This window comes from Alosa sapidissima, chromosome 11 (genome assembly GCF_018492685.1).
Source record: "Alosa sapidissima isolate fAloSap1 chromosome 11, fAloSap1.pri, whole genome shotgun sequence".
NCBI classification, from domain to species: domain Eukaryota; kingdom Metazoa; phylum Chordata; class Actinopteri; order Clupeiformes; family Clupeidae; genus Alosa; species Alosa sapidissima.
In genome coordinates this window covers 34,856,373-34,869,413 of record NC_055967.1, presented here as the reverse complement: position 1 = coordinate 34,869,413, position 13,041 = coordinate 34,856,373, and the positions used below count along the sequence as shown (strand labels likewise).

General features: G+C 40.8%; 2 protein-coding genes across 4 annotated transcripts; both read left to right on the top strand.

Annotated features, from left to right (window-relative positions):
• The first annotated feature begins 394 nt into the window (after nucleotides 1–394).
• On the top strand, nucleotides 395–6,137 carry LOC121724415 (nuclear factor 7, ovary-like). Its single transcript, XM_042110974.1, has 6 exons — nucleotides 395–945; nucleotides 2,750–2,845; nucleotides 3,241–3,471; nucleotides 3,570–3,592; nucleotides 3,946–4,064; nucleotides 5,132–6,137. Exons 1-6 carry the CDS (start codon nucleotides 547–549, stop codon nucleotides 5,674–5,676), a joined length of 1,413 nt encoding a protein of 470 aa, XP_041966908.1. The 5' UTR covers nucleotides 395–546; the 3' UTR covers nucleotides 5,677–6,137.
• Nucleotides 6,138–8,460: 2,323 nt separating this feature from the next.
• On the top strand, nucleotides 8,461–13,014 carry LOC121724411 (E3 ubiquitin-protein ligase TRIM35-like). Of its 3 annotated transcripts, XM_042110965.1 has the most exons (8): nucleotides 8,462–8,697; nucleotides 9,104–9,193; nucleotides 9,366–9,939; nucleotides 10,187–10,282; nucleotides 10,399–10,629; nucleotides 11,113–11,135; nucleotides 11,241–11,359; nucleotides 12,243–13,014. In XM_042110965.1, exons 3-8 carry the CDS (start codon nucleotides 9,532–9,534, stop codon nucleotides 12,827–12,829), a joined length of 1,464 nt encoding a protein of 487 aa, XP_041966899.1. In that variant the 5' UTR covers nucleotides 8,462–8,697; nucleotides 9,104–9,193; nucleotides 9,366–9,531; the 3' UTR covers nucleotides 12,830–13,014. The 3 variants fall into 3 exon arrangements, with proteins under 3 accessions (XP_041966900.1, XP_041966899.1, XP_041966898.1); XM_042110966.1 differs by lacking the exon at nucleotides 9,104–9,193 and having other exon boundaries at nucleotides 8,461–8,697; nucleotides 9,492–9,939; XM_042110964.1 differs by lacking the exon at nucleotides 9,104–9,193.
• Nucleotides 13,015–13,041: the final 27 nt, after the last annotated feature.

The following is a 13,041-nucleotide window of genomic DNA, read 5'->3' as shown; positions in this document are numbered from 1 at the left end:
GTGGTGGTTTGGGTGAGAGGGATCTTTGATTATTTTGGAAGCACGGTTAAAGGTGCCCTCACTACTAGCCTACATCTACATAAAGCATTTGAAAAGTATAAATTAGTGTGTGTGTCCTAACAGCCTTATGCATTATGCAACCGAATATAATGTTTAATATTAATGGAGAGCTCTATAAAGTCAGTTTGTTTATTTTGGAATTTGGATTTATGGACGTAAAACATATGTGTAAGACATTACACTGAGACATTACAGCACGTTCCAGGTGTCACCCTATGCTCTGGCGCCATCTGTCGCCATTTTCACGGGGCAAACTTCAACTCTATGCAGCAGAGTATCATGACTGTCACTCACAAGTGAAAGGTCAAGACACTTAAGAACCGTCTGTTTCTGGTTGTAATGTACACTCAAGAATCAGTCCAGTCTTCTGACACTCTTTTCTCAGACCTCTTTATAAAGAGTGGCTATAGGGGGACCCCAGAACCAAAACTGTTTAAATTCCCACTGTTGACGTAACGCTGTGAAGTAAACAAAGGGACGTCGGAAATGGATATTAAGTCGCCAATTATGATGCGCTTTTTGCGTTGTCACATCTGCTCCAAAAGTTTAGCAGACCCCGTGTCTCTCAATTGCAATCACAGCTTCTGCAAGAGCTGCCTTATTCAGTACTTGAATCAAGCCGAGTGCCGAGACTGTCCGGTGTGCAAGAAAGAACTTCCCAAAGAAACTCCAGGAATCAACATCGCTCTCAAGGAACTTGTAGATGCCTTTGCAGGAAGAACACAACTTGATAAAATAAGAAATCAAGATGTCGTGTGCCGGAAACATACCCCATCCTGGTTCTGTGTGGACGAGGGAATTGCAGTATGTGAGGAGTGTCAACATTCCCTTTGGCACGCTGGACACAAGCTGAAACGTGTGAAAGAGGCGGCGGAGAGTATGAAGGTGAGAAAACTCAAGCAACAACCCAGAAATCTTAATAGACACATTTAGTTGTCGGCGATCAAATGCGACTATAACAGGTGGCCTAGCAGCAGCATCCTTTTAATGAATCGTGGCTTGACATGACACTTCAATTTCCTAAAAGCTGTCGGGATAGCTATAGCGTTTCTCCCGGGACACTCCCATTTTCAGCATTGTAAGGAGCCAATTTATTCTGGGGAAAAAAAGACATATGACCTGTTCAATAGGCTACTCAAAATGAAATAAGTAGTTTAAGAGGAGGTTTTGGGAAACGTATGTAGCCTACAAGTGTCTCAATTGAATATATCTTTCATCAAAAAATACCCAGGGATGGGTGAAAATGCATTACGTGTATCTTGACATAAAATGCAAAATACTCAAGTTGTTAAAGTATTGACAATACATTTAAAAAGGAGAGATCCTTTCACTGACATGTAGGCATATAAGGTAAGATGATATCACAAGCCTGTTCTCTATAGACATACTGTACATCATCATTTGACAGCTTGTCACTGCCTAAGGCACAGTGCAACTGTTTTGAGAAGCACTGTCATGACATAATATTTTTCATCATCCAGTCCCAGAGAGAAATGGTCATGCACCTTTTCAGAATGCTGCATGCATATCTTGGCACAAAGATGCCTGCAGAAGCATTCATGTGACATCATCTTGTACAAGTTTGGGTTCAGCATTTTATTTTTTATTATAAACACCACACTATTTTTTATACAAATTGTCTGACCAACAAATGCTCATTACATGCAAATAGTCAAATAAAATGTTGTATCAGTAGGCACACTATGCTTATTATATATTTATTAAGTACAGCCCATCCCTGACAACCATTCCATTTCAGTATAGGGGAGCTATCCTGTTTTTCATGCAGAGGAATCTGATCACTCTAGCTCTGGAACTATTTTTGCCTTCTCCTCGGACCTGTCATGGAGGGGAGAGGTCAGATTTGGACTCTCTGGATACACAACGCTAATTGATACCGAAATACTGTGTCACCAACTTCGTCATGTAGTTTGAACTGTGCAGCAGGCCTATCTTCCAGTAGACACATGGCAAGTGGGATGCTTTCAGTTGTTCATGTTTAATCCATTTTGCCTGTTCATTTGAGACCTTATATAGTTACTTACCTGAGAGACTATCTGAAGCTAGGTGAAAGCTTCAGAATCAGGCCATTTTCTTCAAATGGTCCATTAATAATATTTGTCAGTTTAACATGATATGCAGCCTATTCAAATAAGACATGTGTCTGCAACAAGGCTCAATGAAGATTCTATTCTTATTGTGCTAGTGTGTACACATGACATATAGGAAACAAAAATCAAGAAACCTTGCAAATCTCAGGGGTCAGGAGTCAGACTCAGGGGTCAACTATTCTGGCAGGTGGGCATGATATTTTAACGTGAACACGCCCAAATAAGGCTGCATCCGGGCATAGAGTGTCTAAGACTGTGAAAAGATATATCCACATGTTGACTCAAATTTACAAGATAAATATCTTCTCATAAATCTTTATAGGATCTATTATCTATTTATTAAGAGAGAATGAACATGGTGCAGGAAAGGGTTAATAGATAACAGATAGATAAACGTGAGGAGGTTCCATGATTCAACTTAGATTCACAGAAGTGCTATAATGCTGTATTTCATTAATACACTATCTACAACATAACGCAAAGTATATACTGTATTAATGTACACATTATTTGTGTAAAGCGTATTAAGAAATGTGGCTTGACATATACTGTTTATTATTTCCTTTTCATGCATGTAGGAGACTTTACGCTCTAAGCTGCAGCGGATGGAGCAACAGCTTGATCTGTGTATCTATGCAGATGAAGTTTACAAAGACATAGTGAAGCATATGGCGGTAAGAATAAACAAAAATCCTTGATTACTAGCTTTAACCCTCTCTGGAATAAAGCTCGAAAGGTATCTAACCATTTGAATAGGAATCGGAATCACAGATGGACTCATTTAGAACTCACAATGTGACACCACAATAGTAGCAGTGATGCTGCAGTACTCAATACGTTACTAATAATATTACATACATACAAAATATTCACCAATTATGTCTTTATTCACTGCATATATGTATCTATTCACATAAATAGTTTTTTTTTAACTGTCTTGAGTCTGAAAACATTTTTCTCAATATGTATAGGTTATTGATATACATTTTCTCAATATGTATAGGTTATTGATATAACAATAACGTAAACATGAGCATTCATATTCAAGGTCATTATTTACAATTTGCAGAAACAGAGGGCTACCACTGAGAGAAGGATACAAGAGGAGTTTGAGCAGCTTCATCAGTGGCTGAGAGAGGAAGAGGAGGCCAGACTCACAGCAGTCAGGGAGGAAGAGGAGCAGAAGAGGAAGCTGATTGATCGAGAGCTGGACATCATTCAGGGCCAGATGTTGGCTCTAGAGAATTCCATACATCAAATTGAAAAAGACTTAAAACAGGACAATCTGTCATTTCTGAGGGTAAGGAGTCATCAGTACTTATACCAGTAATTGATAACAGGTTGCCTTCACCTTGGTATAATAAAATGTTATGCATATTTTTTTCCTTTGCATTTTAGGATTCTAAACACAAAACAAACAGGTAAATCCTCATTGATTATAAAAGATATAAGAAAACTCCGCACACTCCAGTCTGTGCAAAAAAGGTTTTTACTTTGAATCGGCAAGCTTTGGGTCGGCAGACCTTCTTCAGCCAGAGAAGTAGGATCTACTCTGCCTGAAGAAGGTCTGCCGACCGAGAGCTTGCAGATTCAAAGTAAAAACCTTTTTTGCACAGACTGGAGTGTGCAGATTTTTCTTATATATTTTATCAGCTACCTACCAATCCTGCACCTCGACAGATGAGCGGTGATCTTTCACTTTAAATCATAATAGTTTAAAAGTCTTTAATTCAGTCCATTTTATGTGTGTTGACTGACTCAAATATGATTTCAGAGCCCAGTGCATACTGCAGGACCCACAAGTGCTCTCAGGCGCTTTGATAGATGTAGCCAAACACCTGGGTAACCTCAAGTACAGAGTCTGTGGAGAACTGCAGGAGAGAGTGCAATACAGTATGTATGAATGAATGAGTGCATTGCTAAATATCTCACAATAGAGTTTTAAACAGAGGCTGTGTGCTTTTGAATTCTATGATTTGGAGGTTGGAATCTCTCTCTCTCTCTCTCTCTCTGTCTCTCTCTCTCTGTCTCTCTCTCTCTCGCTCTCTCTCTCTCTCTCTCTCTCTCTCTTACATTCACATTGGTTGTATTTGGGATTTACTTGCTACAATTTCCAATCGAACAGAAAGAGTTGCATACTACTGTCCTTTAAAGGGGCATGATGTACGCTTTAGTGATATCTAGTGGTCATGTTTCAGATTGCAAGTTGCAACCCTTCCCTCACCCCTCCCTTTGTGTGCTTGACCATGCTTATATGTCTGAGCAAGCTTTCTGGGCATCTGCCAAAATGAGACTCTACGTCCATGAGACTCAACATGACTGACCAGCATCATATTGATAGATGAGGATACTAAAGTTACTCTGCTTTTGTTTGAATAGATTTTGAATAAACAAAGTCTGCTTAATGAATAAATTGAATAAATGAGTTTTAGCACGTCGCTTATATAGTGTGTGGTGATATGTCTAGGGTTTGACAAACTGTACTTTATTCTCTCTGAATTGAACATTATGAAGTTGAGTTGAACAGCCAATAGAAACCAAATAATTCCACTTTGGTTTTGGACTCAGCCAAGTTTTCAGCCAATATCAGTCTGATTAGCGTCAGAAGATAAACCTTTTCCTTTATTAGATTTTAATCTTAGAGCTTGTGTTGGAATCTGTGTTGTGCTTGTGGTTGTGTTGGTGTTAGCGACTCACTTTTTATAAGCTATGGTGTTGATGCTTTAGGTTGTAAGACACTCAGGGGACATAACAAGCCTACATAAACCTATTGTATATTACACCACAAAATCTGATCTGATTCTTTCACATAGAGAACTACATGCAGTTATAAACAACAGAGGAAGTCAACATGTTTAGATGATATTGTAACAAGTCGCACGCAGGCAGTAAATAGTGATTTTAAATGTTGAAAAACCCACATAATGCCCTTTTAATATTTTTCTCTGTGCTACTTAAAGCTCCCCTCATTTTGGACCCCAACTCTGCAGCTGGCTGGTTGGTTCTGTCTGATGACTTGGCAAGTGTGAGGTATATTAAAGCCAAGAAGGATTTGCCTGACAACCCGGAGCGCTTCATGGAACATGCCATCGTCCTGGGTTCCGAGGGCTTTACCTCAGGCAAGCACAGCTGGGAGGTGGACGTTGGGGACAGGTTCAAGTGGGTCATCGGCGTTGCCCGGGAGACAGTCGACAGGAAGAAAGACTGTTACCTGAAGCCCCAGTATGGACTCTGGTCCATTTGGAAGTATCATGACGAATACCATGCAACCCGTCAGACGCTCACGCTGCAGAATCCCCCACAGAGGATTACCGTGGAGCTAGACTACGAGAAGGGCCACGTGTCGTTTTACGACTCCCGCAACATGTCCCTCCTATTCCAATATGAGGACAGTTTCAAAGAGAAGATGTTTCCGTATTTCAACCCTCAGGCAGACACGAGTGGCACACCCCTACAGATATGCCCAAGCAAAGGGAGCCAAGCAGGAACCAATGATATTTATTAGTAGTAGTATACTAGATAGATATTTATTAGTAGTAGTAGTATTACTATATGAGTACAGGTTTATAGGTCAGCATGCCTGGGTGGTCAACATTTCCTTGGGGGGTTGCGTTACAGCAAGTTTGCCGCTTGTTGAGAGCAGAGCAGGAAAACGAAGTGCACCATTGTAAGCAATTGGTCAAATTAGGTATGGCACTGCTTATCTAGCATGCTAGCCAATTTGCTACCCAAGGTTGCATTGTATCTTCAATGTTTTTCCTCATTTTTGTAAGTTGCTTTGGATAAAAGCATATGCTAAATGAATACATGTAAATGTACCATTTAGCCTGTATGTTATTATTGATATATCAGTCAGTCATGCACATAACATGAACTGTTCCAAACAATGGCAAGACACATGAACACAGTGGGCATGGCACAGACAGGCTGATGCTAAAATAAGATGTATTGGACTGAAAAAGTGTAAGGAATTTGCATGAACAAGACAAAATAAATGTTTCAAGCGAAGCCTGAAATCGTGTGGGCTTTCATTGGACACATTGATCCTGGTCCACGAAGAACCAATTTGGAGCTGTGTTGTTTAGGCTGCCTGATCACTGATAGCATGACAGAACCCAGACAAACCTGTTAGCAAATCCAAAAACCCAGGCACCAATCACAATCGCTTATCCGGCGCGGGGCAGACTGTATATGATGACAGATAGAACACTTAATTTCACTGCTGGTTATATGGCCCTGGAAGTCTTAAGTCTACTCTCAATCTCAATTGACATTTGAGAAGACCCGGTGTTAACTCTTAAAACTAGTCTAATCTTTTTTTGCATTAGGCTACTATTGCAATACCGACTATCTTATACCCTTTTTTTCAGCACAACCTAAGCAATAGGATTAATTGATTAAGTTGATTTCCTTTTTACCAATTACAAATGAGCAAAAAACATCCAAATATACTTAAAATCCGACTGATTCATTTCAAAATAAATTATTGGCAAAAAACACAAACGTAGGCCTACAGTAGATTACAGTTTTTTTTATTCATTGAAATCATATACACACTTATTCTGAAATAAATACCACTGAAAGTTTTACTACAACTATCTAGTCAGAGAGATATCCTCTCAAAGTCCTTTTGACATTAGCTGAATGGATGGCGCTCTTGCTGATGTAGTATTACATATTACGATATTATATTTTCGCAACGTCTTTCTGGTTGCAGTAAAAATGTAGGCCTACGTTTTTCACAGGCTTGATCGCTGTATGTGAGTGGTAGCATAAACCTGACCATACACGAGGAGTTAGTGTGGAATTAATACCACTGAGGTATAATAATATTATAACAATATAATAACACAATATTTATTTTAGGTGCTCTCATGGCCTGTTTCATTCATTTTGTGGGCAGCCGTGGCCTACTGGTTAGCGCTTCAGACTTGTAACCGGAGGGTTGCCGGTTCGAACCCCCGACCAGTATAGGCACGGCTGAAGTGCCCTTGAGCAAGGCACCTAACCCCTCACAGCTCCCCGAGCGCCGCTGTTGTTGCCGGCAGCTCACTGCGCCGGGATTAGTGTGTGCTTCACCTCACTGTGTGTTCACTGTGTGCTAAGTGTGTTTCACTAATTCACGGATTGGGATAAATGCAGAGACCAAATTTCCCTCACAGGATCAAAAAAGTATACATAATAATAATTATAAATAATTGCATCCAGACACTTGATCATGGTGTTGTGTGTGTCCTGCGTGACCAGCAGGGGGCACTGTGGGGTTGCACAAGCTCTGGGTCATAGATAGATAGATATATAGATACTTTATTGATCCCCAAGGGGAAATTCAAGAATGAAATTCAGCATGCCTTATATGAATTTCTATCAGAATCCCCCCACAGGCTCAGTCTCTGTTGTTTTCTCACACAGTTTTGTATCCTGCTGAGCAGCTGTACCAAGGTCAGGTGTAAGTCAGATCCCAAAAAGGTTCCTTCTTCAAAGCACATCTCAAGACCTTTTTGTTTCATGATCACTTCTCCTCTACACCCAACACATAGCTCTATACACATTGTCTTGTAGTGTTATTGTTATTGTTTGTCTGTTTGTTCCTTCTCTTTCCTTCTTCTTATGATGATGATGATTATTATTATTATTATTATTATTATTATTATTATTATTATTAAACACAGACATGTACTGTCTTTAATGCTGTGCAGAGCTCAAACTTAATTTCCTTGTTTTCCTGGCAAAATGTTTTGTGTGTGTGTGTGTGTGTGTGTGGACGCACCCGCACCTTAGGACCTACAACAAGTTGTGTACATGATATATACAGCTCTGGAAAAAATTAAGAGACCACTGCACAGTAATATTTAATTTACTCATAATTGGTATACCAGTCACCTCTTAAACCATATAATGTATTTTCATGCATATTACAACACATTCACATGTTGTACTATCTTATTCCAAAAAATATAAAGCCCTTGATGTAGCATGCACTGTAGCCAAATCACTGTTAATTACTGTTTTTTTGGTGGATAGTTTATAAAGCTTAAGCCCCCAGCAATTAATTTAGGTCAAGCCTCTGTTGACTCTCCCATGGTATAAATAGGTTCCTTGAAACACAATCCTGCTTCCCGAAGACTTCTGGAGACTTCCAGGTGCCACTGCCTCTGTTTTCCCGTATCTCCAGAAACAAGCTCAGAGCCCGTACCATACGTCACACTTTTACACGGAAGTGGTCTTTAGCCTGACTTTTCACATGGACAGTCCACAGCTACTGTATTTCCTATCACACAAACCAAGGACTAGCTCCATTACTTCCGTGTATGGGAAGGGCTGGACTCCCTCAACCAACTGCAGTGGATGCTCAGGGTTGTGTGGCAAGTGGTATGTGAATGTCATTGGTCACATGCTTAGGGTAACACGATGCGCACATCAGTGCTTTGAAAACACCCCTTTGCAACTTTTGGAGTTTAAAAGCAACAGTTGGACTACCACTGTTCTGGAGATTCCTTCTAAGACTTTATTTGGATTATAACAGGTATGCAATGTCCCCTTCTATCGCTAATTAATAATAATATAATAACATAACATCAGGTATTGTTCTATGAGTTGATGGTTGTAAGAATGTTTTTAGACTGTTGTGGCAAATGAGATAGTGTTAGAACTCCAGCATGGTTTCAAGAGCTCGTCTGCGCTCTCAGCATGCAGAATATTACATTAAGCTTGATAGCCTTATAGCTGATCTTCATGTCCATTTATGAAGACAGTTAACATGTTGTTGGGCAGTTATAAAAGAAATTAAATAAACAATCCTTACCATTCCAAGCATAAACCATCTTAATAGGTATCAAACATATCCATTATTCTTGAGCTGAACGGCTGTGGTAAAGAGCTTTTATTTTCAAAGAGATCATTTAAAACTTGCACCTATGGTCTATTCTAAGCCTTCACAGAGACCTTCACAGACTGCTTACATGCTGCAGATGACATCTGAGCTGTGGACACATTTGGCTGAATCTTTCACACTCTCAGAGGTCACATGCTGTGGAGTACACACACACACACACGGACACGCACATACCCAAAGTTCTGATTTCATGAGTATTGAAAAAGAATAATGATTGTAAGCTTAGCTTCACTTGGCTTTTAAACCAAGTGATTTCAGATGGCCTGATTCTCTTATTTCTTCCATTTTGTCTTGTTCAGCTTTATGATTGTATTTGATGGTGAATAATTTCCAAGAAACAGCGGAAGTCAAATTTGAAAGCTGTGACTACCTGGGTCAACATTTAGGCATCAACACCATCTTGCTTTTTGATCTGTAACATTAAGAGAATACAGAGAAAGAGAACTGCACTGAACTGCTGTAACCATGGCAGAGAACATGGAGGATTTCGAGTATTATCTGTCGTGCCAAATCTGCTTCAGCACCGTCGAGGAGCCCGTGTCCCTGGAATGCAACCACAGCTTTTGTAAGAGGTGTGTGTGTGAATTTTGGGACCAGGACGAGAAGAGGTTTTGCCCAGTCTGTCAGATGCCAGCTCCCAAAGACACACCGGAGGTCAATGTGACCCTGAAGAACCTCGCTGACACGTTCGCTGGGAGGATTCAAGGCGACAGTAATTCAGAGACAAATGAGGAAGGTCTCTGTTGTGTACACTCTTTGAAACCGACGATGATCTGCATGACTGACAGAGAGGTGATATGTACGGAATGTGAGAGTGTCAAGGAGCACATTGAAAAGGTCATTCGTCTGAAAGACATGGCAGCAGATACAAGGGTAAGTAAAGTAAACCTAAAACTGGAACCCCAATTTCCACAAATGTTGTAAGACCTTCAATATGACCTCTCAGACAACATATACAAATACGATAAACAAAACACACACATACAGGTACGTACACACACACACACACACACACACACACAGTTTCACCTTCATGCACATGAATAATGCAAAACAAATGTGTTGGTAAATTTGTAAATCAGGTATGAAGTATTGTATGAATTCCTATGTGTTCATACAGCAATCAATTTCTCTGAACTTGATTAAAATGAAACAACAACTAGAAGACTGTAACGACGTTGAGGACACCTACATGATCATGAGAAAGCATACAATGGTGAGCTGTACAACCACCCATGCTGCCTACAAATCTGACCTCAACACTCCTCCTGCAGTCATCAACGTATGGGAACGATAATGAATACTGGTATATACTGGTGACTTTTTTCACAGGTCCAGCATGATGAGGTTGAGAAAAAGATCAAGGAAGAGTTTCTGCAGCTTCATCGGTTCCTGAGAGAGGAAGAGGAGGCCAGGCTGGCTGCAGTGAAGGAGGAGGCCGAGAGGAACCAGATGACCATTGAAAGAGAGCTGAAGATCGTTCGGGGACAGATACATGCTCTGACAGAGGCCATCCAGTGCTCACAAAAGGACTTGATAAAAGACGATGTGACAATTTTCCAGGTACAAAATCTATTATAGCACTTGGCTCCAGCATAGATGCCATAATCTAGTATAGCACTTGGCTCCAGCATACATGCCATAATCTAGTATGCTGTAGCACTTGGCTCCAGCATAGATGCCATAATCTAGTATAGCACTTGGCTCCAGCATACATGCCATACTGTAATCTAGTATGCTGTAGCACTTGGCTCCAGCATAGATGCCATAATCTAGTATAGCACTTGGCTCCAGCATAGATGTTGCTCCAGCATAGATGTTGCTCACCTTATCAGTACAGTGACCATTCTGTAGCCTGCTGCTCTGGAATGCCAGGACATGGCAAAAATGAAAAGGGTTTGCTTTAAGAAAATTAACGTTTAAGTTCCAACACATCCTGTGTCCCTATAGGTCCAATGCACCATTTGCCACTACAAATCATCAGTGATTGGTTGACCAAAATGCTTTTGTTTAATTAATGCATTTCCTTTTTGCTTTTAATTCTAGGATAGCAGTCGGATAAAGGCAAGGTGAGTTTCTTCTTGAAAACGTATTAATAAAGTGAGCCTATCCATTGTTTTCTTCTGTCTAGATGTTTAGACATTATGTTGTTTTACCGATGTGTGGGATTGCAGAGCCCGTAACACACTGATGGGCCCGAACGTGGTCTCTGGGGCAGTGATGGACATCGCCGGACACCTTGGCAACCTAAAGTTCAAAGTCTGGAAGAAGATGATGGAGACGGTGGAATATTGTGAGTGCATCGCTACTAATATACTATATTTGGATGACACTTTTATCCAAAGTGACTTACATGTCGATTATTACATGGGCCAGTTTCGCCAGAGCAACTTAGGGTCAAGTGCCTTGCATGTAGCCTGACGAGCCAGACCCACATTCAAATGTAGGGTCTGGGCACTCACTGTTCGCAGTGCTCAGTCCAAGGGGCGGGATAATCTGTTGTCTTTCAAATTCCCTCTGCACGCAATAGGACAGCGGCAGCGCTATGAGTCCCATGCGTTTCCCACCAGCGGAGCTACTGTAGTTGGCTAGTTCAAACTTTTGCCAACTTAATAAAAGCTTAACTCGTGTCACACTGTTCGCCAACAGCAACATTATCTTATTTGTTTTCAAGTAACAGGGAATTCAAGCCAAACCGTTGCAACTCTGCCATCAATCATTATGTTAAGCCCACCTAACGACTCTATACACGATTTGATTGGCCTGATAGAAGTTTAATTTTTCGAGCTCACAAGCCAACGGAGAGTTGCTAGACTAGCCCTGGCAGCAAATGTAATTTGCCAACTTAATGTAATTTGCTGCCAATAGGGTGTGTCTAGATTTCTAGGCTAACAGTGACAGTTGGGAAATGAACCCACAACTTTTCTGGCAACTGCAAGCCTACTGTATCTCCTTAGTCACTACGCCTCCACCATGAGCAGTGTCAGATGACAAGACACAGATGCTGTGGGGAGTAGGACAAATCAAACAGAAGCACTTTACCAAGATTAGCCTGGTTAACACCAGACCGCTTCTCATAATCTCAAATTCAAACTAGCTAACAGATTCGTCTGGGTTTTCCCAGACTATACCAAGATAGTTAATTATTTTCTCTCAATGAAATCTCTTATTTCCAGACCCGGTGATCCTTGACCCCAACACAGCAGATGGCTGGCTCAGTGTGTCTGAAGACATGACCAGTGTGACGGAGATAAGAAACAAACAAATAGTGCCGGACAACCCAGAGCGCTTCACAAGATACATCTACGTACTGGGCTCGGAGGGCTACGACTCAGGCCAACACTGCTGGGAGGTGGAGGTGGGGGACAGAGACCGCTGGAGTCTGGGTGTAGCCTACAAGTCTATTGAAAGGAAGGAGGAGACGTTCCTGGAACCAAAGTTTGGATTTTGGACCCTCTGGATGACTGAAGACAATTACACTGTAGGAGCTGTGCCGTGCTTTCCAGACAATAAACCCAAGAAGGTCCGAATCGAACTGGACTGTGACAAAGGACATCTGTCCTTCTACGATGTCACAGATGACATGCCCATGACCCTTATTCACACATTCTTTCATGCGTTCACTGAGACGCTCTACCCATTCTTTAGTACAGAGACAGACGACAGTAAGATAGGCATCCAAGTTAGCCCATTCAACCTGTCCTGGGTCGCAACCCCCAGTCATAAAACTGAAAATAAAGAAAAAACTGAAATAAAGACATAAAATTGTTTATTGCAGAGATGGTTTGTACTGAATTAAGAAAACTTGATTAGGCCAGCATGTTATTCCCCAACCTGTTCCAAGTTCCTAGGTCACTCTACCTGGCTGTTTGAATAAAAGCAACATATGTGTTATGTTATGTTACATATATGATATTTGCATTTATTAGCGAGAATGTCATATAATGTGGAGTTGAATTAAAATACATTTTTATA

Bases quoted from the DNA above. Each gene is read 5' to 3' on its own strand.
- LOC121724415 (XM_042110974.1), top strand. From the start codon at position 547: ATGGATATTAAGTCGCCAATTATGATGCGCTTTTTGCGTTGTCACATC. The intron at 946-2,749 runs GTGAGAAAACTC...TCATGCATGTAG, and splicing joins AGGCGGCGGAGAGTATGAAG to GAGACTTTACGCTCTAAGCT. The intron at 3,593-3,945 runs GTAAATCCTCAT...ATATGATTTCAG, and splicing joins TCTAAACACAAAACAAACAG to AGCCCAGTGCATACTGCAGG.
- LOC121724411 (XM_042110966.1), top strand. From the start codon at position 9,532: ATGGCAGAGAACATGGAGGATTTCGAGTATTATCTGTCGTGCCAAATC. The intron at 11,136-11,240 runs GTGAGTTTCTTC...GTGGGATTGCAG, and splicing joins AGCAGTCGGATAAAGGCAAG to AGCCCGTAACACACTGATGG. The intron at 11,360-12,242 runs GTGAGTGCATCG...TCTTATTTCCAG, and splicing joins GATGGAGACGGTGGAATATT to ACCCGGTGATCCTTGACCCC.